The 26,546-nt window shown below is 41.3% G+C and overlaps 1 protein-coding gene across 2 annotated transcripts in view; it reads left to right on the forward strand.

The window, feature by feature from the left end:
* The window catches only part of LOC117400503 (activin receptor type-2B), a 54,937-nt gene extending 29,685 nt beyond the window's left edge, over nt 1-25,252 (forward strand). The window contains exons 2-11 of one of the 2 annotated variants that reach the window (XM_059023361.1): nt 8,041-8,248; nt 9,194-9,303; nt 9,681-9,832; nt 10,828-10,971; nt 11,294-11,437; nt 12,133-12,281; nt 15,896-16,010; nt 16,302-16,440; nt 17,863-17,993; nt 18,348-25,252. In XM_059023361.1, the coding sequence (XP_058879344.1) occupies nt 8,041-8,248; nt 9,194-9,303; nt 9,681-9,832; nt 10,828-10,971; nt 11,294-11,437; nt 12,133-12,281; nt 15,896-16,010; nt 16,302-16,440; nt 17,863-17,993; nt 18,348-18,542 (1,487 nt within the window). In that variant the 3' untranslated portion in view covers nt 18,543-25,252. Of the gene's footprint in view, nt 1-8,040; nt 8,249-9,193; nt 9,304-9,680; nt 9,833-10,827; nt 10,972-11,293; nt 11,438-12,132; nt 12,282-15,895; nt 16,011-16,301; nt 16,441-16,806; nt 17,836-17,862; nt 17,994-18,347 lie in introns of those variants that run through there. The other variant, XM_059023362.1, reaches the window with a different exon arrangement.
* The last annotated feature ends 1,294 nt before the right edge of the window (nt 25,253-26,546 follow it).

Raw genomic sequence — 26,546 nt, forward strand, 5'->3', positions numbered from 1 at the left:
AATGGATTAGCACCTAGTTATTTGCATGAGTTACTGACCCTGTATCTTCCAAACCACACTCTGAGATCACAGGATGCGGGGATGCTGGTTATTCCTAGGGTCAACAAAAGCAAATTATGGCAGTTGTGTGTGTGACATGCTATACAAATGTATTGTGGTTTGTTCTTTTTTTCTGCTGTGTACTGTACAGTGCTTTCCGATACTTTTGTATAAAGCGCTATATAAATAAATAAATAACAGTGTGATCCATCCTTGGCTTTAGTATGAGTTTAATAAGACATACCTGAGCTTGTTGCCTGTACACACTGTGGCTAATCAAGCTCATAGTAAAACCTGGAATGGGTTAGTATGCTATGCAATAGGAGTCTTATTTCTGTCCTTATATGTTCCCTGAAGCATGTATTCTCTAGTCTAGCTCCAACACTCCAATTTTATAAAATGATTCCTTCATTTGGATAAGGATGTTTTGGCATGAGTGATATTCCATGCCTAGGCCTTTTTGTTTTTATTTTTATTTATTTATTTATTCATTTATTTTATTTTATTCAATGAAACTCTTGGAAAAGGTGTTGATTTGAGAACTTGATTGAAGGAAAAAAAAAAAGGCAATTCCTTATCTAATTCAAACTGAATGAAGTTACATTGATTTAATTAAGCTGTAATTAAGAAGAAACTATTTGCAGAACAGGTTATAACATTTTTGCAACAAGTCATTAAGATTTTAAACCCGGGAAAGCAATTTAACTGAACTGGCTATGTGTTCAGTTTGAATTACAAATAAGGAGCTCCTTCTATTTATTTTACATTATCACAGAAACAGAATCATCGTCTCATTCAAGTTACGGGAGAAAAAACAGAAGTGATCTTGTTTCACAGTCAACGCTTTTCCAGGAGTTGTTTAATCAAGAAACAGAGTCGGCTCAATGCTTTTTTAAAGGGACGTCACATGACTAAAAAAAATAACCAGAAACAGGGTCCTATCCATGCCATAAAAAACTGTCTTGAGTCGTTACATCAGCTGCTTTGTGACCAAATATCCTTGCAGTGCTCAAAGAAACTCAAGAGAGAAAAAAGAATAATAAAACAAATGAAAATTAATTTGTTTCTTGTTCATTCGAGTCACAAAGCGCATTTGTTCGGGGAAGACCATGTTCATTTGGAAGTCGCAGATGTTTCTTTTTAGCTATTAAACAGATTAGTTTTGCTTTTGTTGAATAGCAAAACTAAGTGTTTTTCATGGGTAAGAAAAACAAACGAGAAGAGTTGTCAGACTGATGTGTAAATGTATACAATAACGGCCGTTTCTTTAAATGTCCGATATGTTTTCAATGCTCCGCTCCATTTCTGATAACACATTGAAATCTTAATTGGCACGGAGCGACCACCTTGAAGTAGAAACACAAAAGATCACTTCTGCCTCCCTTTTTTTTTTTTAAATAAATTTAGTCGTTGCCAATTATTTTTTATTATTTTCTCCCCAATTTGAAATGCCCAATTATTTTTAGGCTCAGCTCACCGCTACCACCCCTGCGCTGACTCGGGAGGGGCGAAGATGAACACACGCTGTCCTCCGAAGCGTGTGTCGTCTGCCGCCCGCTTCTTTACACTCTGCAGACTCACCGTGCAGCCGCCTCAGAGCTACAGCGTCGGAGGACAACGCAGCTCTGGGCAGCTTACAGGCAAGCCCGCAGACGCCCTGCCAGACTACAGGGGTCGCTGGTGCGCGGTGAGACGAGGACACCCTGGCCGACCTAACCCTCCCTCCCCCAGGGCGACGCTCGGCCAATTGAGCGCCGCTCCCTGGGAGCTCCCGTCCACGGTCGGCTGTGGAATAGCCTGGATTCGAACTCGTGACGTCCAGGCTATAGAGCGCATCCTGCACTCTAGCGAGTGCTTTTACTGGATGCGCCACTCGGGAGCCCTTGCCTCTGTTTTCCGGAGAGGGGAAATGTCTTCACGCAAGGAGTCGTTGATATGACGTCAAATCTTTTAATCTGCTCGACCGTGTGTTTTTGTTTGTTTTTTTGCATAGGCAATGTAGAAGGTTTCAGGATCTCATAGGTAGCTACCAAGTAGTACAATGTTACAACTTAATCAAATGTTAGTCTTTATTTAAATGAATTTGTTCTTATTAATCTTCATTTGTGTTACAGACTTCCATATAAGTCTCGTTTGTTGCTTGTTTGTTTGCTTTGTGCATCCCCCAGCTGTAACCTGCTGAGGGCATTCCTTTCTTGTGCTACCTCGATACAATCTGTGACTTCCATTAACCTTAATGCCTGTTAGCGGGCCTCAGGGATATCTTTAGTGGTGTGCTGCAAAGCCTGTTGGCTGAGACTGCTTTAATGTGTTTTATAGGTTACCACACACACACACACACACACACACACTGAGACAAACGCACACACTGAGACAGACACAGACAGATACACACACACACACCCACACACCCGCACTGAGAAACACACACTGAGACACACAGACACACACACTGAGACAAACGCACACACTGAGACAGACACAGACAGATAGACACACACACACACCCGCACTGAGAAACACACACTGAGACACAGACAGATAGACACACACACTGAGACACATAGACAGACACACACTGAGACACACAGACAGACACACTGAGACAGATACAACCAAGATATTTCCCCCTTTTACTGAACAGATACAACCAAGATATTTTATTTGCACAATGCTTTTGTATTAGTACTCAGGAAAAAGAAAGTGAATCCAGGTACCCTACATTTTGTGTTGCTCAGCAACCGCAGTGCACAGATTTTGTGGCAACATCTGTTGTAGCCAGCCATGCCAAATTGGTAAAAGCATTGCTCTGTGCAGAAGCTGCTCAATTCTGCAAATGTTTGCTTGTGGTTTTATGTTTGCGTGTTTGGCAGAGAGAAATGAAGGAGGGTTGGTATTGGAGGTCTGCGTCTTCGGTCCCTCGCAGTCAAGGTCTGCTCTGCTTGCAGGACCCTTCACATGACCTTTTCACAGCTTGCATATCTAAATTTTGTGCCAGTTGAATCTGGGGAGATGTGGAACATGCGGTTCGGTGGTGGAAGCTCAAGGTCTTTGTGGTCATCCTTATTTCTATATTGTGCTAAATGAGGCTGGGAACAATCCACAGAGATTGAGCAGATGACTACAGTAGCTGTCACTGGATCTGATTTCAGCCACGCTGATTTAGGAAGGGCTCCTCTTCACTTCTTAATATGCAGGTCTTTTATTTCAAAGCATGCATTGTGTGGCTCCAGGAGTCAGTGTGTCTGTTTAAAGATGAACAGGAGTGTTTTATATGACATGAATCAGGGTGTAAATATAAAGTGTGGGGATTAGGAGACTGGTGGAAATGTAGCTGAGTAAGAAGGGGGTGTTCTGATTTGAATTTGATTAACCCTGTAATGCACAAGCATGTTTGAAATGAGAAAAGCTACTTTATTTCTGTAACTAGATTCTGTTTCTTGTACAAAACATTTTGTGTTTTTTTTCCTATCTGGCAAAACAGTGTAGTGCCTATGAAAAAATCTGGCTTGAGGCTGGATTTAAAACATAATTGTAGGACCATAATTTAAAGGTATTTAAAGGGTTAAACTTAAACTCTAATCTAGCATGAGAAATAAAGTGGAGTTTGTAACCGTGTCGCTTACTATGGTAACCATGGTAGCCTCTGATAAATTTTGGAGGGAGACCAGCCCTCCTGAATTCTGAGCCTGGAATAGGCCTCTGAATCAGTAAGAGATAGCAAGCATGGGTGCACCCGGTTCGCAAGGTCGGATGTTGGCAAGTGAATAATTTGATTTCAGTGAGAAGACGTTTTGTTCGAGAGTTTACAAAAGGACGCCGCTATCACAATCTAGCAAGCAAAGTCAGAGAAAGCAAAGAGCAGCGGATCACAGCCTAACCGATTAGCTCGCAGAATCTGGTCAAAATTGTGAGAAACTTAAATAATAACAACTGCATCGCCCTCGAAGAAAGAGGAGATGGTCAAATTTACAGCAAGATTTCCTATATACTGAGTGACAGGGTTGTCTGACCAGGAATACAGACAAACTCTATGGCAAGAGGAACCACACGCACTGAGTCATACACAGCATCGACTCTGCAAGAGGAACCACACGCACTGAAGCATACCCAGCGTCGACTCTGCAACAGGAACCACACGCACTGAAGCATACCCAGCGTCGAGACTGCAACAGGAACCACACGCACTGAAGCATACCCAGCGTCGACTCTGCAACAGGAACCACACGCACTGCAGCATACCCAGCGTCGAGACTGCAACAGGAACCACACGCACTGCAGCATACCCAGTGTCGACTCTGCAAGAGGAACCACACGCACTGAAGCATACCCAGCGTCGACTCTGCAACAGGAACCACACGCACTGAAGCATACCCAGCGTCGAGACTGCAACAGGAACCACACGCACTGAAGCATACCCAGCGTCGACTCTGCAAGAGGAACCACACGCACTGAAGCATACCCAGCGTCGACTCTGCAACAGGAACCACACGCACTGCAGCATACCCAGCGTTGACTCTGCAACAGGAACCACACGCACTGAAGCATACCCAGCGTCGACTCTGCAACAGGAACCACACGCACTGAAGCATACCCAGCGTCGACTCTGCAACAGGAACCACACGCACTGAAGCATACCCAGCGTCGACTCTGCAACAGGAACCACACGCACTGAAGCATACCCAGCGTCGACTCTGCAACAGGAACCACACGCACTGAAGCATACCCAGAGTCGACTCTGCAACAGGAACCACACGCACTGCAGCATACCCAGCGTCGAGACTGCAACAGGAACCACACGCACTGAAGCATACCCAGCGTCGACTCTGCAACAGGAACCACACGCACTGAAGCATACCCAGCGTCGACTCTGCAAGACAACTGAAAGAGATTTAACAGAATCTGCATGTGGGAATGTAATACATGTGTAAGCAGAGAGTTCTAAAGTATAAACGTGTAGCCATGAGTCTCTGTACTGTAGAAATCGGTCCAGTGTAAAGCAGATTAAAATAATTTTCATAGTGTTGGAAAACATGGAACAAGTATTGAATAGCAGTTTGCTACGCATGAGGAATGACAGGGCTGTATTCATGTTATTTTTCTGAAAAGTGATTTAACATTGGATAGAGCAAACTGTTAGTTCCAAAAATGCAAGCACTGCTGTAATAGATGAAGGCTGGCTATATACTCTGGGTATATAGATACTTGCACTGCATTGACTCCGAGCAAGCAAGAAATAATAGCAGCTTCATTGAGCAATGGATGGTAGCAGAGAGCTGAGAAAAACACCAAGTTAACGTAGATTTAACTATATTTAAACAACCGCACATTAGAAGTAAATTGAAGGCAATATGGTAGAGCAGTTACCCTGAAGTTATGACAACTGAAAATGATTCTTTTGTGTCAAAGCAAATGACTGGCCAGCAGCACAAGGTTGTGCAAACAAGTCCTTTGACCTCCAGCCCTGACATGAAAGACGTTTGCCCTTCGGGGAGTCCACTGTGGGGTATAAAACTAATTAAACAGGTTTTTGCTTAGAATATACAGCTGGTTTATGAGGGGGTCATAAAGCTATTCTTCAGGGGGTTCTGGAAGGAGCCAGACACTTCAAAGGGGCTGATAAGAGATTTGTATAAACTAATCAAGAGAAACTTGTTTTTTCCTGATTGGAGTGCACATGGTACATAGTGACCAGAATAATGCATTGTCCCTTTGCCATTGGTTGAGTGTTATAGGAAGAGGAGGAGAGAGACACCTATGCAGAAGGGTATTTAATGTCATGTAAAAGATGTAACAACTGGTAATCGGATCTATATTTGGACTGGTTTCCCTGCATGTATGAAATAAACTTAACACTGATTAAGAAATGGCGTCTGTGCAGTTTCTTATGAAACATCGATACTCATGTTTTAAGTTACATCACATAGTCAGACAGTGAAAATAATTGAAGCGATCTACTTTGAAATTGGTGCTAGAATGAAGAACAACAAATCTAATGGGTGTCACTGTCCTGTTAATTAGAATTTACTGAGTCTGTATTTTAATAATTTTCCTGACTCCTATATATTCAAACACTCATCCTTTTTACACGTTTTATTCATGCTATTTGAGTATTGATTTAACAACCTTGCTATTCTAGAAAGACAAATATAAATGCTGATGAATATTTACTTATACTTGACATGTCACATTTAAGTTGAAATTGAATATTGCCAATTGCTGAAGATAATGTACTGTTTATTTTGACACTAACTTTCTCCTGTACCGTATTACTGAACTCACTTTGATGATGTATAGACTGTATAACTGTTGTGGTGGTATTGTTCGACTGTGTTTCACTTCCCAGATCGAGTGTGATGGGAAGTAATCAATAATTAAGAGTGCGGATTAATTAAAATGTTACACATCAGCTAGTTACTCTTGATTGGGTATTGTAATGTGTTTACTTGGTAATACTTCCCATAATATTAGAGGGGTGGCTGCATTGTATCATGTGTGATACAGAAATGGGCATTCCAGGCTTATTGGCTAAGCATGTGCTGGCTGGCAAGGCAAACACGAGTACAGAGTGAATCTCAGGATCTAGCTGTGGAAGGAATCGGTAAGGTTCCTGGTTAATCACCTGACTATTCCCAGTCTGATGAATGGTTCAGTTTAACACACTGGTACCCTTTTCAGGAGTATTAACCCATTTTTATGCAAGTCTGTGTTCTCCAATCTCAAATCACCAGGATTTCAGCTTGCTCCTTCCCTGGTTTTACAATGCAGTTAATAAAACACTCCTGAGCTTGTTACCTACCTCTACTCTGTTTAATCAGGCTCGTCATAAAACCAGGAATGGGTGGAATTGCTATGCATATTATTTCCATCCCTGTCGTACTGTGTAAGTGGCACATTGTTGAGGTCCTAGAACAGGATTTACAGTTTAAGATGACATTTTGCAACATTTTGTTTTTCTGTTTTGTATTTGATATATATTATGTAAGTTTTAGAAGAAATACAATTAGAGAATGTACAATATAGAAGAATAAAGGAAAATAAGTGGATATACTCAATACTATGATGCCTGAAGGTTTAAATAGAAGGGAACAGTACATTGTTACATTAACTATGTAGCAAATGACATCACAAACACTTTAATAGATTTAAATAGAAATGAGTGTAGTTACCATGGCATCAAAAAACAACCGTAGAAGTACGTCCACTGTTTGTTTATTTTCAAACACTTTCCCTTGAAAAGGTATGTTAAACATACCAAAAGATGGGAAGTTGGCTTAACTGAGCAGAAACGTGTGTGTGTGTGTATAGATGGATCTCGTGCAGTAGCCTTGGCAGAAGTTGAAAAGGATTTAAGCAGCATTTTAGCACATCTGAAAGCCCCTATTTTTACTCCTGGCTTGATGTCTTTATTGACTTTGTGCGCGTGGAACTGTCCTTACGACAGCAGCCTCCTTTTGATCCCTGTATATTCTCAGCTACTTGCCTTCTCCACAAACAAACCAGTCACTGAAATGAACTGCAGGGAGAGGCTCCTCCTCCTCCCTCTCCCTGCAGGCTACGGATTCTAAAACCAGAATTCAAAACTAGGAGAAAGTCCTCCAGTTTCAAAACTGGGGAAACCATGACTTTTAAACTGCATACTTTAACCCCTTAAGGTACACAAGAAGATGAGCAGTTGTTCAAACGCTTCCTTTTTAAAATACATTTGATAGTGACTTAAGTATCACATGTAGGAAACTGACAATTTGGATGAACAGATCCAACCTGTCAGTACATTTGAAATCCTGTTTCATGCACCTTGAAATATACAGTGTGTGGAAATAAATGGATGTGATTGAAGATGTTGTTCACATTAGTCAAGCTCAGTCAGTTTAATATGAACTGAAATGTTTAACTGAAGATGTAGGTGGTATTGCATCATTTACAGGGCAACACATGCAGTATCTACACAATGCCTGCATGTCCAAGCTTTTTCTGAATGCCTTTGCGTTTTCCCTTCAGGGCCTGGTCGTGGGGAGGCGGAGACCAGAGAGTGTATTTATTACAATGCCAACTGGGATCTGGAGAAGACCAACCGGAGTGGAGTGGAGCGCTGCGAGGGGGAGAAGGACAAGCGCCTCCACTGTTACGCTTCCTGGCGCAATAACTCTGGCACCATTGAGCTGGTGAAGAAAGGCTGCTGGCTGGATGACTTCAACTGCTACGACAGGTGAGACCAGCTGCGGGGGTGGGGGGAGTTAAATCAGTAATATTGGATAGGGGGGTCATGTGCTTGTCACTGCTTAGCAAGAACCTTTGATCAGCTGAACCTCAAGCACCCAAGTGAAGGTGAATTCCTTGTTCAGATCAGCAATCTGGGAATAGTCCCTCCTCCTTTCTGTGACTGTATATAATTTGATCAGTCCTGCCCTCTATGTGACTGGTATATAATTAGAATAGTCCCGCCCTCTATGTGACTGGTATATAATTAGAATAGTCCCGCCCTCTTTCTGTGACTGTATAATTAGATTAGTCCCGTCCTCTTTCTGTGACTGTATAATTAGATTAGTCCCGCCCTCTTTCTGTGACTGTATAATTAGAATAGTTCCTCCTTTCTGGGACTGTAATTAGTGGACTATGCTTTTGTACTGCAAACTTGGTTTAATTAAAAACTGGTGCATGATTGCTGTGGTTTGAAAACCTTTGGTACACTGTAGCTTTCACATCTCTATCATGCTGGCTTTGTCTGCCTGTTTTACTGTGCAAGTAGACTCTGCTCTAGGTCAAAACCACTAACCTGTGCAAAAAGTATTATCAATTGTACAAAGACTTCTGAAGAAAGATGCTGCAGGTAAATGTGACATTTCTCAAGAGCAAGTTCTGTGACAAAGGGTTAAAAGCTAAAAGGCCGTATTTGTTATCAAATTTGAAGAGTCAGTGAGTGTGTGTGTGTGTGTGTGTGTGTGTGTGTGTGTGTGTGTGAGAGAGCTGGAGTGCTGCAGAGTTTCTCAAAGCTGTTCGTTCTGTTTTAAAAAGCCCTGGATCAGAAAACAACCCGTTCTATTGAGTTCTGTGGCACCTGCAGTCCTCTGACTGGCTGTACCAGGAGATCATGTACGCAGCTCTCTTCTTTTAAACTGCGCTGGTTTTCACATGGGTTTTTGTTTGCTTACAGGCAGGAGTGCGTGGCCACAGAGGAAAACCCCCAGGTATTTTTTTGCTGCTGTGAGGGCAACTACTGCAATGAGAAATTTACCCACTTGCCTGAAGTTCTTGAACCACAAGGTGAGTACCTCCCTCCTCTTTCTTTTGGGCTTCCAAGACTCTGCATTGAATAACGGACCTCTCTTCTATAGCCCGGAATGACAGAGCTGAGGTAGCCGAGGTGCTAAGTTACAAAACATAATTACAGTAAGAACGTGCGCGAATAAAGTACTGACAGTTAGTCCGCAACTGCCTGTCTGTTGCAGGGAATGGAAGGAAAGGGGAGAAAACAGGACATAATGGAGAAAGCGAAGAAGCAGTGAGAAAAGTGAGATTGAGATAACAGTGGAAAAGAGAACAGAGTGACCATTAAAGAACAAAGAGAAGCCCTGAAATTTCAGATACAACAGGACTCCAGCGTGTTTTAAATTGGCCTTTTTGTTTGTGTTGAATTTCAGTTTCCTTTGAGCCCCCTCCCCCCATGCCCTCTCTGCTGAATATCCTGGTGTACTCCCTGCTTCCCATCACCGGCCTCTCCATGGCAGTGCTGCTGGCTTTCTGGATGTACCGACATCGCAAACCCCCGTATGGGCACGTCGATGTGAACGAGGTGAGAGAGCACCGCATCAGAACAACCAACAAGAGAGATCAGCAAGTCTTGTGAAATAGCACATTGTGCATATGGGGAAAATGCAAACGGGGGCATGTTTGGGGTTAATTGTTTGAGATTTGGTTCTACTTTTGAAGTGTGTTTGCATGAAGTCTTTTTATGGTCACAATTTTTCTCAAGAACATAAACATGTGCACACAGATACCGAGTTGTCCATGATGATGGGCTACTTTATTTCTAGGTTAATATATAATCCACAGTTTGGTGTGTTACAGAATCCCAAAATGGAATGCAAAGGGTCTCTAAAGGGTAGGAGTCTATAATGGATGACTGCTGACAATAGTGTTCACCATCTAGAGTGGGACAGGCTCAACACTTTGAACGAGTAACCCTAATAAATGCACAATACAGCCTTTATCACAGGGACTGGCAACCACTTGTGATGGAAAGCGTCCTTAATATTGCTTAGCAGTGTTTTGTTTTTTTTATGTAGTAGCAAAGTGGAAAATTGTCTTTTTTAAAACCCCCCAAATATTATTTTTTATATTTGTTTTGTTTGTTTGTTGCATTGAATATTCTCCACCTACATGACAGAGCACAGTGATGATGCTGTTCCAAATATCGTTGTGAATTTAAAACATTAAACTGTGGCACATGTACTGCTGTACTTGTATATTACTGTTATTCTGCAGCACTATTTTACCCCTGATATTTGTATGCTATGTTAATGATCTGTGAAAATACATTCTCCACTCGTAATAGTGCTGCTTTTTCTGTTCTCTTTGTTTTAAGTTCATTCGTTCCATTTCTGCTCTGTCACCATATGTGCACACTGTGACCTATATACTGCTGCGATGACAGACCCCCTGTGTTTTTATGTTTTTATTTATTTTTGTCTCTCTAAGTTAGGAGCCTGGAGAAGGTGGTATATCATGTCTGAGGAGGCTGTCGTGTGTTTTCTTTTGTTTCTCTGATGTGTGTTTCTTGTTTCCCAGGATCCTGGACTAGCCCCACCCTCACCTCTGGTAGGCCTGAAGCCCCTGCAGTTACTGGAAATTAAAGCTAGGGGGCGCTTTGGCTGTGTGTGGAAGGCTCAGCTAATGCATGAATATGTAGCAGTGAAGATCTTCCCCATTCAGGTAATGGCTAATCTGGACTCCTGTATCTCAGTTCAGGGGCTGTTGGCATCAATTCCTAATGTATTTGGAGTTAACATTGAAGCCCTGCCACACCCATTAATATTACTAGTAAATTGCACACTAGGAAACCAAGCTCCTTGCAGGTTGTCTAAAAACAGGAACTGTTTTCCCCTAATGTTTTTCTTGAGCTTTTGTTATTGTATATTTATTATTCCATGGTTTTGCTGCAGTGTATGTGTGTACCAGTGTCTGTCTATGTATGCCGTATGACTCTAATGTGATCTGTGACGTATCCTAACCAGGGAAGTTCTGTTTCTCCCAGGATAAGCAGTCATGGCAGAACGAGAGGGATATTTTCCTGACTCCTGGAATGAAGCATGAGAATCTGCTCTACTACATTGGAGCGGAAAAGAGGGGAGTGAACCTGGAGATGGAGCTGTGGCTCATCACAGAGTTTCACGAGAGGGTAAGAAGCCCTAGAGGGGAGTGAACCTGGAGATGGAGCTGTACTGGGTTTGCTGTGTTCTAGTCCTGAGATGTTATTACTCTAAAATTTGATATGAATTTAAAAAAAAAAAAAAAAAGAATATTTAAATATTTTAATATTCTGTCAAATTAAATAAATACTCAACATGAAAAAACTGTTTGTCCCAGCAATACTTTAAGAGAAACAAGAGAAGACCTGATCAGACAGGATAAACAGGATAAAAAAAGTAGAAGCAAGCATCTTAACACAATCACTCAGCACTGAAATAACTTTTCTCTTCAGTTCCCAGTGCCTCCAGTTTGTCCATTCCATCAAGAATCATCCGTTTCAAACATTCAAACCCTGTCTTCTGTACCTTTTACGTACCATCATGAATCTGTCCAATAGACGCAGGGGCAGGATGTCCACAGTTAATTTGCTTGAAGGGTTCAGAATGTAGGCCTCGGGCAGACTCGCTCTTCTGTGTATGCATTTGGGTAATGTTTAAAACAAGGTGACTGTAAGCTTACAGGAGATTTGAGTGAGATTTCTGAACACAGTCCTGGAGAAGTAAACATTGCTTTTACCTCTTGTGATGAACTCCAGACACAAAGTGAACTCCTGGTCTCCATACTGGGGAGTGGAGTTCATCATCCTACGAAGAAATTCTAGGTAATCTTGGTTTGTGCACACAGGGCTCCTTGACCGATTACCTGAAGGGGAACGCAGTCAGCTGGAATGAGTTGTGTCACATTTCGGAGACGATGGCCCGCGGGCTGGCCTATCTGCATGAGGATGTGCCCCGACACAAGGGAGAGGGCCCCAAACCTGCCATCGCCCACAGGTAATGCCAACCGATTTAATTGCAATATATCGAAGTCAACACTGTTATCTAGTGAGGATTTGAAATGTATTGCATGGGTCTCTTTATCATGCATGCTGTATAAAGGAGGTCGTTCACAACATGTGAACTTGGTGCTCATCTAGATTTAAGCCAGCTTCATTTTAGTGAGGCAATGCAATATTGGAAAGAATCAACTATGACCAACTCTAAATGACTTTTCTCCTAGTCCTGTGTGTGCCTGTATCCAGTGTTGTCTCCTGCAAACTAACTAATACAACCAGAGGTCGCGTTAACGCAAAATTTTGCGTCCTAGACACAAAATAAATCCATTGGACGGAAAAATATTTTGTCTTGCGTTCAGTGGACACACAGAATGGAAATTCGTGGTAATCTATTATGTGTTCGTGGTAATCTATTACACTGCAGCAATGACCATAAAAAAAGGCCTGTAGGTGGCAGCAATAAGCCTCATTAGGCTATGCCAGCAATATTAAGAATATTTACTTTTAGGCCCTGTCCACACTACATAACCGATCTCGAGAACCATACTTAAACGTTTTAATTAATCCAGCTCAAACTTTATCCTCCACACTGAAGTACTGTTTCATGTTTAGTCAGGCGTAATGCGTAAACACACTAATGCTATTAGAATAGTTAGGTTACAGTTCCTAGCAGCACAATTATAATTGGAAATTAATACGATAGTATCCCACCACGCACTGGACTTCATTTTAAAATAATGTGTTATGCCCTATATTAAGAGGTCCATATTGCTAAGAAATAAAACAAGTATTTTGGAAAAAGTAAATGTGAACACACACAAATAGGGCTTGAAGTTTTCAGGTTTTATTTTTAATCAGGTGACAAATTTAGCTGATTCTGTTTCATAATTAAACTCCGAAAAAGCTGTTAATTGCAAAACAATCTTTGCTTTTACTGTCATATTTTGCCTGAGCCTAATTCTGGTCCCTTTTTTAATTTTATTTCATACAGAGCTGACAAATTACATGAATTGTTCATCCCCGATCCCACTTTTAACTCTCATTTCATTTTTGCAATCGCCTAATTTAACATTCTGCTTTTGTTGTTTGCCGCACTAGTTTAACAGGGATGCCCTTACAGATTTTTTAAGCATAAAAATGAATACCTAGTACAGAGTGTACACTGACAGCAAGTCAGTTGTCAGTCAGAAGTTTTTTTGCTAAGCAGTCATCATCTTCAGGGGATTCTCATGAAGATCACCCCTCTGCATCTCAGCCATCTACTTCTGACTGTACAAGTACTACAGTGACCGAAGCAGCTGCAAGCAGCAGTAAAGCAGAAAAACACAAACGAAAAATACCTTCTTATACTTTTGAATGGAAGATGAAGTATCCGTGGCCTGTTTATCGAGACGGATGTACAATTTTTCGAGAATCTTTGCTTAAAAGACACATATATACAATGCCTTGCATAAGTATTCACCCCCCTTGGACTTTTCCACATTTTGTAGTGTTACAACCTGGAATTTAAAATGGATTTAATTGGGATTTTTACCATTTGATTTGCATAACATACATAACACTTTGAAGGTGCAAAATATTTTTTATTGTGACACAAGTTAATTAAACAAAAAAAGACATTTGTTGGTTGCATAAGTATTCACCTCCCTGAGTCAATACTTGGTAGAAGCACCTTTGGCAGCAATTAAAGCTGTGAGTCTTTGGGTAAGTCTACCAGCTTTGCACATCTGGATCCTGCAATTTTTGCCCATTCTTCTTGGCAAAATTGCTCAAGCTCTGTCAAGTTGGATGGGGACCGCTGATGAACAGCAATTTTCAAGTCTTGCCACAGATACTCAATTGGATTGAGGTCTGGGCTTTGACTGGGCCATTCTAAGACATTCAGGTTCTTGTTTTTAAACCACTCCAGTGTAGCTTTGGCTGTGTGTTTAGGGTCATTGTCCTGCTGGAAGGTGAACCTCCGTCCCAGTCCCAGGTCTCTTGCAGACTGAAACAGGTTTTCCTCTAGAATTTCCCTGTATTTAGCTCCATCCATCTTGCCCTCAATCCTGACCAGTTTCCCAGTCCCTGCCGATGAAAAGCATCCCCATAACATGATGCTGTCACCACCATGCTTCACCGTGGGGATGGTGTTCTCAGGGTGATGAGCAGTGTTGGCTTTGCGCCACACATAGCGTTTTGCGCTAAGGCCAAAAAGTTCAATTTTGGTCTCATCAGACCAGAGAACCTTTTTCCACATGTTTGCTGTGTCTCCCACATGCCTTTTGGCAAAATCCAACCAGGATTTGATATGGGTTTTTTTCAGCAATGGCTTTCTTCTCGCCACTCTTCCATAAAGCCCAGCGGGTTATAGTTGTCCCATGGATGGTTTCTCCCATCTCAGCTGTGGATCTCTCCAGCTACCATTGGCATCTTGGTTGCTTCTCTGACTAATGCCCACCTTACCTGGTCACCTGAGTTTTGGTGGACGGCCTTCTCTAGGCAGAGTCTCGGTTGTGCCATATTCTTTCCATTTTTTAATAATGGATTTAACGGTGCTCTGGGGGATGTTCAAAGTTTGGGATATTTTTTTATAACCCAACCCTGATTGGTGCTTCTCCAGAACTTTATCCCAGACTTGTTTTGATAGCTCCTTGGTCTTCATGATGCTGTTTGTTTAGATATGCTCTCTAACAAACTCTGGGGCCTTCCAGAAACAGGTGTATTTAATCTGAGCTCATGTGACACTTTAATTGCACACAGGTGGACTCCATTCAACTAATTATGTGACTTCTGAAGGCAATTGGTTGCACCAGAGCTTATTTAGGGGTGTCACAGCAAAGGGGGTGAATATTTATGCAATCCAAGACTTTTCAGTTATTTATTTGTAAATTTTGAAAAATATGTAGATTTTTTTCCCCACTTTGACATTATGGACTATTTTGTGTAGGTCAGTGACACAAAATCCTAATTAAATCCATTTTAATTCCAGGCTGTAACACTACAAAATGTGGTAAAGTCCAAGGGGGGTGAAATAGTTATGCAAGGCACTGTGTGTGTGTGTGTGTGTGTGTATATATAATATATATAATACCCCGCCCCCCCCCAAAAAAAAAAAAAAAAAAAAAAAGGTTTTAAATTACCCAACACTACCTGGGTCTCTCTTTACTACCCGGGTTTCGATATATTAATTTGAGAATTTTAAAGGGAATTTAGAAATATGACACTACCATTGTAAGCGCGGGTCTCTGGCTGGCGTAAGAGACAACGTTAAAACAAGCTTTTGCATGAAGCCTTTTCTCAACTGCCAGGATATCTACACCCACAACCCTTTCAATATCTGTAGTAGAAAGCGAAGCTCTCTTAAGCTGTAACAGAGGTAGTGTTAAAAAGCATTGAAAGCTACACGCTTTAGTGAACAAGTCTGCTTTAGTTACTTGATTGTCAGTTGGAGAGCGTGTACAGAAGTAACACTGTGCCCTCTGCTGGTCAAGGGAATTATTGTGAGATTTCAACCCCTTTTTAGACTGCACTGTAAGGGACAATACGATATACATTTGAGTGTTGGTCCATAGGTTAAGCAAACAGCACTAACAGTATTTATTTATTTATTTTTCAAAATGTTTTCTCCAGGGATTTTAAGAGTAAGAATGTGTTGCTGAAACAAGACCTGACCGCCATTATAGCAGACTTTGGGCTGGCTGTTCGGTTTGAACCTGGGAAGCCACCAGGAGATACACATGGACAGGTAACTATTGAATGCCATTACTACAGCGAGGATATATCGATATTGACATCTATCCCCTTCACTCACTGTGTGTATCATTGTACCATGGGAAGTTTCCTATTTAAAGCATCTATTTTAGAATGTTTGTTTTATTTTTTCAAATTTATGGCAGGGCAACTTCGTGATCCCCATATAGTTTTGTAACATTTGTAAAAATTAAACTTGGGACCGACCGGGATATATTTGTGTTAACATGTTGCTTATCTGTATGCCCTCCCTGCTGTGGGATTAACAGCTTCTCTCTCTCACTAGGTGGGGACGAGGAGATACATGGCTCCAGAGGTGTTGGAGGGGGCAATCAACTTCCAGAGGGATGCCTTCCTCAGAATAGACATGTACGCCATGGGGCTGGTGCTCTGGGAGCTGGTGGCACGATGCACTGCCTCTGACGGTGAGCTAACATGGGGCTGCTGTGGGGCAGAATACCAAGGAGTTAGTGCTGCCTTGTAGTATCGCCAGCTCACTTGCTCCATCAGTGGTTAGTTAGTTAGTTAGTTAGTTAATCCTCTTCGTGCTGGGTGGCACACAGGCCAGCATCAAAAGTTCTCTCTCTCTCTGCCTGGTAACCCACATGTGCAGCCAGTTTGCCACGTGTGTTTAAGTTTTAAACTTTCCCTGTGTTTAGTTGTTTCCAATCTTCTCTGGATTTTAGGCACTTTGTATACCATTATGAGATGAGATTGTGTTGGGTATGGGACGAGGCTGATGTCATTGGAGGGGGTTGCTGGAACGCTGTTCCTCTGTTTTGCAGGCCCAGGCCCTGTAGATGAGATTGTGTTGGGTATGGGAGGAGGCTGATGTCATTGGAGGGGGTTGCTGGAACGCTGTTCCTCTGTTTTGCAGGCCCAGGCCCTGTAGATGAGATTGTGTTGGGTATGGGAGGAGGCTGATGTCATTGGAGGGGGTTGCTGGAACGCTGTTCCTCTGTTTTGCAGGCCCTGTAGATGAGATTGTGTTGGGTATGGGACGAGGCAGATGTCATTGGAGGGGGTTGCTGGAACGCTGTTCCTCTGTTTTGCAGGCCCTGTAGATGAGATTTTGTTTGGTATGGGACGAGGCTGATGTCATTGGAGGGGGTTGCTGGAACGCTGTTCCTCTGTTTTGCAGGCCCTGTAGATGAGATTGTGTTGGGTATGGGACGAGGCTGATGTCATTGGAGGGGGTTTCTGGAACGCTGTTCCTCTGTTTTGCAGGCCCAGGCCCTGTAGATGAGATTGTGTTGGGTATGGGACGAGGCAGATGTCATTGGAGGGGGTTGCTGGAACGCTGTTCCTCTGTTTTGCAGGCCCTGTAGATGAGATTGTGTTGGGTATAGGACGAGGCAGATGTCATTGGAGGGGGTTGCTGGAACGCTGTTCCTCTGTTTTGCAGGCCCTGTAGATGAGATTGTGTTGGGTATGGGACGAGGCTGATGTCATTGGAGGGGGTTGCTGGAACGCTGTTCCTCTGTTTTGCAGGCCCAGGCCCTGTAGATGAGATTGTGTTGGGTATGGGACGAGGCTGATGTCATTGGAGGAGGTTGCTGGAACGGTGTTCCTCTGTTTTGCAGGCCCAGGCCCTGTAGATGAGATTGTGTTGGGTATGGGACGAGGCAGATGTCATTGGAGGGGGTTGCTGGAACGCTGTTCCTCTGTTTTGCAGGCCCTGTAGATGAGATTGTGCTGGGTATGGGACGAGGCATATGTCATTGGAGGGGGTTGCTGGAACGCTGTTCCTCTGTTTTGCAGGCCCTGTAGATGAGATTGTGTTGGGTATGGGACGAGGCTGATGTCATTGGAGGGGGTTGCTGGAACGCTGTTCCTCTGTTTTGCAGGCCCTGTAGATGAGTACACGTTACCGTTTGAAGAGGAGATTGGGCAGCATCCGTCCCTGGAGGACTTGCAGGAAGTAGTTGTCCACAAAAAGATGAGGCCTGCTTTCAAGGACTGCTGGCTGAAACATTCTGTGAGTATTATCCATTTGGTTGCTCACAGGAACACCCTGATAAAATGCTTCTCTGTTATCTGGGGTAAGTCATTAATGTAATGTTCAGAATCTTCCTTGTACAATGAGAGGCCCATGTGTACAACCCAATAACACAGTATTATACAAGACAGATCGAGCACAGCAATGTGGCCTGTTTAAATATTTAAACAAAATAAATGCTAACTGGAGTTATAGTTCATGGGAAAACTTTGCAAATATAACTGTATGGTGAAGTATTAAAAGAAAGGCCTTGCATTACTTAAGACAAACCAGTAAGGATTCTGGATTTATATTGGCAGCCCTGCTGATGCATGTTTTGTTCCTCACCCCTAGGGTTTAGCGCAGCTGTGCGAAACAATAGAGGAATGCTGGGACCACGACGCAGAAGCCCGTCTATCGGCAGGGTGCGTGGAGGAGCGCATCTCCCAGGTCCGGAGATTGACGCACGGCACTACCTCGGATTGCCTGGTTTCCATGGTGACTTCTGTCACCAATGTGGACTTGCCACCCAAAGAGTCCAGTATCTGAATCCCGGTCAAACCCTCATTTTTCCAGACTCTGTGGATTTCAGAAAACCAGGGAAAAAACAAACATGATTGCAGCTGCTATTTTTTTTTATTAATTATTATTATTATTATTATTATTATTATTATTATTATTATTATTATTATTATTATTATTATTTTGGATCTGATCAATATTGCCAGCACACTTCTCTACTGTATTTTTTTGAGAGACAAAAAAAAAAAAACACATATGCTGTCATCTCAAACACATTCAGGTGCGACTAATGAATGCTGAAAAGGTGCCGGTACCTCAAATATTTCATTTGTCATTTTTGATTTATTTTATTTAAATTTTGTTTTTGGAAGTTTTTATTTGGTCTTCTAGACAGGGGACCGTCTGACAAACAAAAAATGAAACTATCTACCATCTCGGACAATTAAAATGCTGCAAAACCTTGGAGGAAACTGAAAAGACTGTTACGCAATTTTACACCTTCAAGGGACTACTCATTTCTTTAACACCTGTGAGTGTGTGTGTGTGTGTGCGTGTGTGTGTGTGTGTGTGTGTGCGTGTGCGTGTGTTATGAAAGCGAGTGCTCAACAAAATAAAGATAAATGTGTCTTATGGAACTAACGGGTGTCATAGTAACAGAAAAAAGGCAAAAGACAAACTCTCTTTTTTTCATTTCTCCCCCCCTGATGTTGTGGCTTATAGAGGTTTGTTAAGCACTTTTATTTGGGAGGGGAGAGAGAGGAATGTTGGGGGTTGGGGGTTGGGGGCAGTTGAAATTGGACTGCAGCATTTGGACAGTAATATTTTGTTGGGTACGAACTGCTTCTCAGGTAACCAGTCTCCTGGGTGGGGGTTTATAAGGCAGGGTGTCAACCACAACCTATTAAGTGAAGAGAGACAGAACAGACACTCATGGAAAGGGATGGGGGCAGGAGCACATTTAGGCCAAGGCAGCACAGTTTTGTGGGAGAGAGTCATAGGTGCCCAAACTAAAATCTGTGTTTGTGGAGCATGGTGAAAGAATGTGTGTGTGTGTGTTGAACACAATATAAAGTATATGTTTGTAAAGATGGGCAGTTTACAATTATTCATGTGTTCAATCTCTCTTTATATATATATATATATATATATATATATATATATATATATATATATATATATATATATAATTTTATTTCTTCTGGTAACAAGACAAAAGAACAAACCTGGAACATGCTTTCAAAAGACAAAACGTACACATGGATAAACACACATGTGCACCCAGACACACGGACAGTTCATGACCACAGACCACCTCAAACCAGAAATACCTCAGATTTTTCTACATGTATGAGTTTTATTCTATATTTTGTTAGTTGTGTTGTCTTTGTAATCAGTATATTTTAATGTAAGTTGGCTTTTATGACAAGGGAGTTAAAAAGAAAACAGAGTTCCAACATCTTTTAGGAAGTGATCCCATTTCTCATTGTATAAAAACATCCATTGTAAATAACTGTACACAGTTTTAGAATACTGCCTACATACAGTATCGAGGCATTATTCAGTAATTGTACTGGCTATTGTTAAGTCTGTTGCCTATGGGGACAGTAAACCTTTTTGCATGTCAACACTTTTAAAAGTCAATCACATTTCTGTGCCTATGAACTTTTACTTTTGCCTATGAACTTTTGCATTACTTCATTAATAATGAAGTAAAGCAGTTTTAAAACAGAAAGAGGTGCAAAAGAAAGCTTCTCCATTCGCAACACTCCTGAAAGTTATTTTCCATTGGACTTGTTTTTTTATTAATAATTCCACAGCTTGGATCAGGACGAGTGTTAGCAGAGGAGTCAAATCAAAGATCTGGTACTGGAGCCAACAATGAATGAGATACAGTATTCAGTTATAGCTGTGTAATGGAAGAACTCAACAGCTTGTTTTATTTTTGAGTGTTTGAGAAAAATGTTTACTGTCCCAGTTTAGTTTGTGCTCTGTAACCGTTTCTGTGTCACATTGACTAAATCAGACTCCACAGCAGTTGCCTTTTCAAATTATTATTTTTCTACCCCTGAGAGCTGTAAGTTCTTGTTTCCAAGGTGCCATGTATTATCTTGGTAGTTGGAGGTTTTGCTTTCCTCTTTGCTTCTGTGTAATTTAAACCACACGGAACTGAGATGAAATGCTGATTAATGACTGCTCGTACAGGGCCTGGTTTCGGACTGTTTTGTAATCATAAATGTATCTATTTAACAGGAAGCTTTTAGGGGCCTGAGTCTGTACAGCTCAGTTCGACGACTGCAAAGGTAGTTCTGTTAAAAGTGGAGATTGAAAGGAAAAGGTGCAGCCGGTTTACGATGTTTTGAGGTCCCTGATTTCCAATATAATACACTAGACTATTTAGAACTCCTTTTCAGTATTAAATCGGGGGGGGGGGGGGGGCTTATATTGTGAACTAAAAATACCCACAGCTCAGATGAGTTTTGGTATGAACATCAGTTACTGTGTGTCTTATCTTTGCTGCAATATTTGTCAGGGACTTTGTGTGGGGGAAAGAGTAATGTAATTGGTCTGTTCCCCATTGTGAGAAACTGCAAAATGCTGGCTGAAAACTGTTAATTGATTTAGTCCAGTAGTTTGGAGGTCCTGTGTGAAGAGTGATTGATTTAGTCCAATGTGAGGAGTGAGTGATTGATTTAGTCCAGTGTGAGGAGTGAGTGATTGATTTAGTCCAGTAGTTTGGAGGTCCTGTGTTGGAGTAATTGGGGACACTTTACAAACAGCTCTGTTTCTAAGAAGAGCAGTGCTGTGTTGTACAGGTTCATGTTCAACACCAAGCTGGTGGTTTGTTTGAAGCAGTGCAGAAGTGATTCCTGTAGGTGTACAGTATAACAGGAGCCAGAGAAAAGTGGGCTGGGTTGCTGGTGAAGTGTTTTCCCTTGCTTGCTGAGTAAGAGGAGTTTAAGAAGTAAATATGGCCAATAATAAGTTGTAAATCAGTTGATCCAACAGCATGATTCATGAGAACGAATGCCCTTTGAGAGTTTAGTCCTAAAGAACCGTAGTGAGGCGTCTGGGTTTAAGTGTGCTTTATGAGGAGAGGCAAGCCAAAGTAGGGTAGAGTCAGCAACCTTGTTATTTTGTGTTTGTTTATATATATGTGTGTACTAAAATAAATCATACATTGTAACAATTTACACAAATACTGAGTTTTAGTATAGATCAGTTTAAGTGTCTTTTAAATGGCAGTAAAGCTTCTCCCTGAAATGTGTGGTGTTTTTTTTTTTTTTTTTTTGGCTAATAGAAAATCCATAAGACAATCTACTTACTAACCATATTGAGGCCTAGTTGACTTCTAACAGCCCTCAGAATCCATTCATTCTAAGAATTTATGCCAGACATTTTCTAGAGAAAATGGCTATTATACGACACCTGTATAAAATTAATTTCATATTTCCGTGTTCATTTTTTTTCTGATCTTCTAGTTTCTTTGTCTGCATGACACATTTCCTAAAGAAGATATTCTTTTTAAAGCCATATATAACAGTATTTTTTTTGTACCAGTAAACCACAAGAAAATGAAAAAAGACTGATTGCTTAGTACAGCATTAACATTGAGATTTGTTGAGTTTTTGCATTTGTACTCTGTCACAGCCTTTGGGTTTTACTAGTGAAGTCAGAGTCTGGTGTTTTCTTATTCACATGTGATGTCTTGTATTATGTTGTAGAAAGTTTGAAGTTTGTAATACACAGCAACAATGTGCACATGCCCATTCTAAAGAGTTTGCATTAATAGGATTAAGATTATGATGTCATCCAAGCAGTTTTGTTTCTGGGCTCTTAATGAGACAAAATCCCTGTATTTTTATTGGCTACCACTGGGAAGACTATAGGTCAACAGGAAGTGAATAGAAGTGAGAAATGTATGTGTTTTAGTATGTCAGTGTTTTACTGTTGCTCGATGTAATGGGATAAAGAGACCAGGGCAGACATTGAAGAGGCTTCGGCTTTAGTTTTTTTCATTCAGCATTTTAAAGATGGCTTTGTTTGTTTTTTTCCAAATGTGATTATCTTTAATGTAGGCATCCACTAGATTTAAATACAAAGACCAAACTTGACACATTTGATGTATGATAACAAACACAAGTCCTAAAGCTGTCCTGATGTGCCTTTTTCTTTCTTTGTTTCTGTAAAAGCAGCTGCTGTGGGTCTCTTTTGTTTTTTGTAGTACCTGAGAAAAGAAAAAAAAAAAAAAAAAAACCTTGGCCAGCTGTTTCTGGATACAGGTATTTCAGGAACCAATTACCTCAAAACCCATGTTGATACCATAAGATGTACACTATAAACACACAAACAGGAAACTCTGTACCAGTGCAACATGTAAAACAAACCCCTGACAACTTGGAAACCTTTCTTTTTTATGTAAGGCTTCAGCCATTCCTGGCTATTAAAAGCTCATAAATGGCATTGTGCTACAGTATTCAACAGTGCTTCCTTTTAGTTTTTAGTGTGTTTGATTTTTTTTTTTTTCCTCTCAAGTATTATAGCTTTTGTAAAGGGGATGAATACCTTAAAACAAGTTAGCTAGTCATTTAAAATGTCCATGGACAAAAGAGTTGAATAACTTAGAAATTGTTGTAACCCAGTTATCAAGCTTTGAAGAATTGTAACCAGTTTTGATGCATTTTACAAGGACGCTTTATGGAGTAGATCAATGGGCAGGAGGTTCGCTACAGAACATCGAACAGCCATCAAGTTCCAGAGCCTGGATGTGATTTCTGTTTTTGAAACGGTTTGAGTTCCAGTATAAATCTTCCACACACGTGCAAATGTACACTCTAAAAACCATCACGACAAGAACCAACAACACGACATCACCGCAACCAAAGCATCGGCATACTCCACTCGACAGCCTTGTGGTGTTGAACCCACAGTAAACTAAGGCATGTTCTGCTAATGTGTGACCAATCGTCTGCCTCAGCAGGGTTACCTCGTTCTCCTCGCACCCTGATGAGTGTTCCTTTCATAGTGCTGAAGAGACTGGGTTACAACAACGTTCTTACCACAATTGCATTTCCTACGTGAAAGATTGTACTCTTTCCTGCAAAGTGGTAATGAGTACCATTGGGCAAAGGTGAAATTTTAACAGCTGCCTTTTCTGTTTTCTCAAAGTATCAGTGTTTAGGATTAAGTGTCAAATTGTATTGATGTGGCTGCAAAGACCCTTCTTAGGCCTTGTTCAGAAAGTATTAACCCTGCCCCTCACAAGGGGGGAGATTATGAACATGAATGACTGGTGTGAGAGATGACAACTCTCCCACCCCATAGTGTGGGGTAGACATGGTTACTTCACTCTTATTGCGCCATGGCCTCAGCTTTGACCAAGTACATGCCATATTGTTGCACAATATTATTTCAATGCTGGTTTCAGACTGAATTGTAGGCTTGGTATGCAACCAGTGATTTTTTTTTTTTTTAATGATATTGCTTATACAGTACTTTACCCTTTTTAGAAAGCAACCCAAATTCGGATTCTTATTAATAATAAGTAGATACATTTTAAAGTTAAGTATGAGCTTCCACAGTAATAGGGGAAAACTCATGTGATTTTAATTCCAATGTAACCTACTTTTTTTCTTTTTGGGTGGGTGGGGGAGGGGGGGTAGGTCATAATCGAGCGCTGTTTCTATACCAGGACATGTGAAACTGAAGCCAGGAGTGGGGAGGGGTAGGTCATAATCGAGCGCTGTTTCTATACCAGGACATGTGAAACTGAAGCCAGGAGTGGGGAGGGGTAGGTCATAATCGAGCGCTGTTTCTATACCAGGACATGTGAAACTGAAGCCAGGAGTGGGGAGGGGTAGGTCATAATCTAGCACCGTTTCTATACCAGGACATGTGAAACTGAAGCCAGGAGTGGGGAGGGGTAGGTCATAATCGAGCGCCATTTCTATACCAGGACATGTGAAACTGAAGCCAGGAGTGGGGAGGGGTAGGTCATAATCGAGCGCCATTTCTATACCAGGACATGTGAAACTGAAGCCAGGAGTGGGGAGGGGTAGGTCATAATCGAGCGCCATTTCTATACCAGGATATGTGAAACTGAAGCCAGAAGTGGGGAGGGGTAGGTCATAATCGAGCGCCGTTTCTATACCAGGACATGTGAAACTGAAGCCAGGAGTGGGGAGGGGTAGGTCATAATCGAGTGCCGTTTCTATACCAGGACATGTGAAATTCAAATGTTTGTTATATTTCACTATTGTAGCTAAAAATGTAGAAGAGATAGCTTGTGTTACTGAATCAACATAAATATACTTGTTACAGTAACCCCTCTTGGACTAATATATATATATATATATATATATATATATATATATATATATATATATATATAAATGCCCTGGAAAACCTTCTATTGTATCACCATTATGACTTTTTTTTTTTTTTGAGCAATCATTGTAACATAGTTCATGAATTTGCAGTGGATTATTGTTCATTTTTACTGTGGTAATTTTAGACCAGAGTATCAGTTTGAGCTAGAGTCGCCTGGCTTTTGGGTGTTGCTGTTTCAACCCTCTGCACTGGGTGCCAGAGGAAATCAAATAAAACATGTATGAAAGTAGTACTTACTCTGTGTGAAGCAACTACACCCCAATGGTTAGGAGACAAAAAATACTAGAATGGAGTATTTCAAATGTATCTTTTTTGTATCTGAAAATAAACAATAAAATGCTGATAATGTATTCACAAGAGTCTCTGTTTGTTAATCCTATGAAATGTGCTACCAAAGCATTGGACGTCCATTATCCCCAGGTGTCAAGACAGAGCCAGATGCCTCTGGAAACCCAGTCATGCTGCTATCTCGCAAGCCGTCTTTTTACTTGTTTCAAAAAGCAAGGTTTTAAGATTAGTGTGCAAATGTATTGAAACACCCCATTGCTTCTGTTTTGATTTGTTGTGCATGTTAAATCAAACCACTGTAAATGAAAATATTGGGAAATTGTCAGAATAGGCAATTTAGTGATAGTCTAATTCAGTGGTTCCCAACCTGTGGTCCATGAGTAAACTCCAGGGGTCCATTGCCGCCAATCTGCTAGAGGATACTAAAGCATGTTACTAAGTTAGTCCAGCAATTTCTGTAAAGATGTGGTATCGTACTAACTGGAACAAATATGAAAAATCCCAGAAATGTATTGCCAACTTTTATGAAACTGAACTATCATAACTAAAAATGATATTAAATTTGAAATCTTCTTGGGGGGGGGGGGGGGGGGGAGTGTGTCAAAACGTTTGCAACAAAACCAGTTTCATTCTTATTCCATTTATTCAGCTTAACGTAGGCCTATTTATATATCACCCTTGATAAAGATGAGCAAAAAAGACTGTATAAAATATATAATACCAGTACTGAGCTATATTGTAATTTTCCAACATGTGGACTTTATTAATGATTCAGTGGAATCAACCAAAATTACACATTTCTCAAATTATAGATTATTTCCAAAAAAAATGAATTGTCACAATTATTGGCCCCCTTGTTTTCAGTACTTTGTGCACCCTCCCCTTGCAAGGATAACGGCACTGAGTCTTTTTCTATAATGTTTAATGAGACTGGAGAACACATTGGGAGGGATCTTGGACCATTCCTCCATACAGAATCTTTCCAGATCCTTTATACCCTTCGGTCTACGCTTATGGACTGCCCTCTTCAATTGAAACCACAGGTTTTCAATGGGGTTCAAGACCGGAGACTGAGATGGCCATTGTAAGATGTTGATGTTGTGGTCAGACTAAACTCCGACCACAGGAATTAACACAGCCCCTGAAGATGAGGGGGGAGCACAGGGAGCCTCAACTACCACCCCTCCCACACTCGTTTCCCTATTTACCCCCAAACACACCGGCAGACACGCATGCACACACACGCTCCTAACTAAGATCCCCAAACGATCTACCCCACCCCCCAATTCTCCTAATGGCATGGGCAGTCTCACAATACACAAGAATGACACACAAACAGACACACATCTGTTTACA

The sequence above is a fragment of the Acipenser ruthenus genome, chromosome 4 (genome assembly GCF_902713425.1).
Source record: "Acipenser ruthenus chromosome 4, fAciRut3.2 maternal haplotype, whole genome shotgun sequence".
Taxonomy (NCBI): Eukaryota; Metazoa; Chordata; class Actinopteri; order Acipenseriformes; family Acipenseridae; genus Acipenser; species Acipenser ruthenus.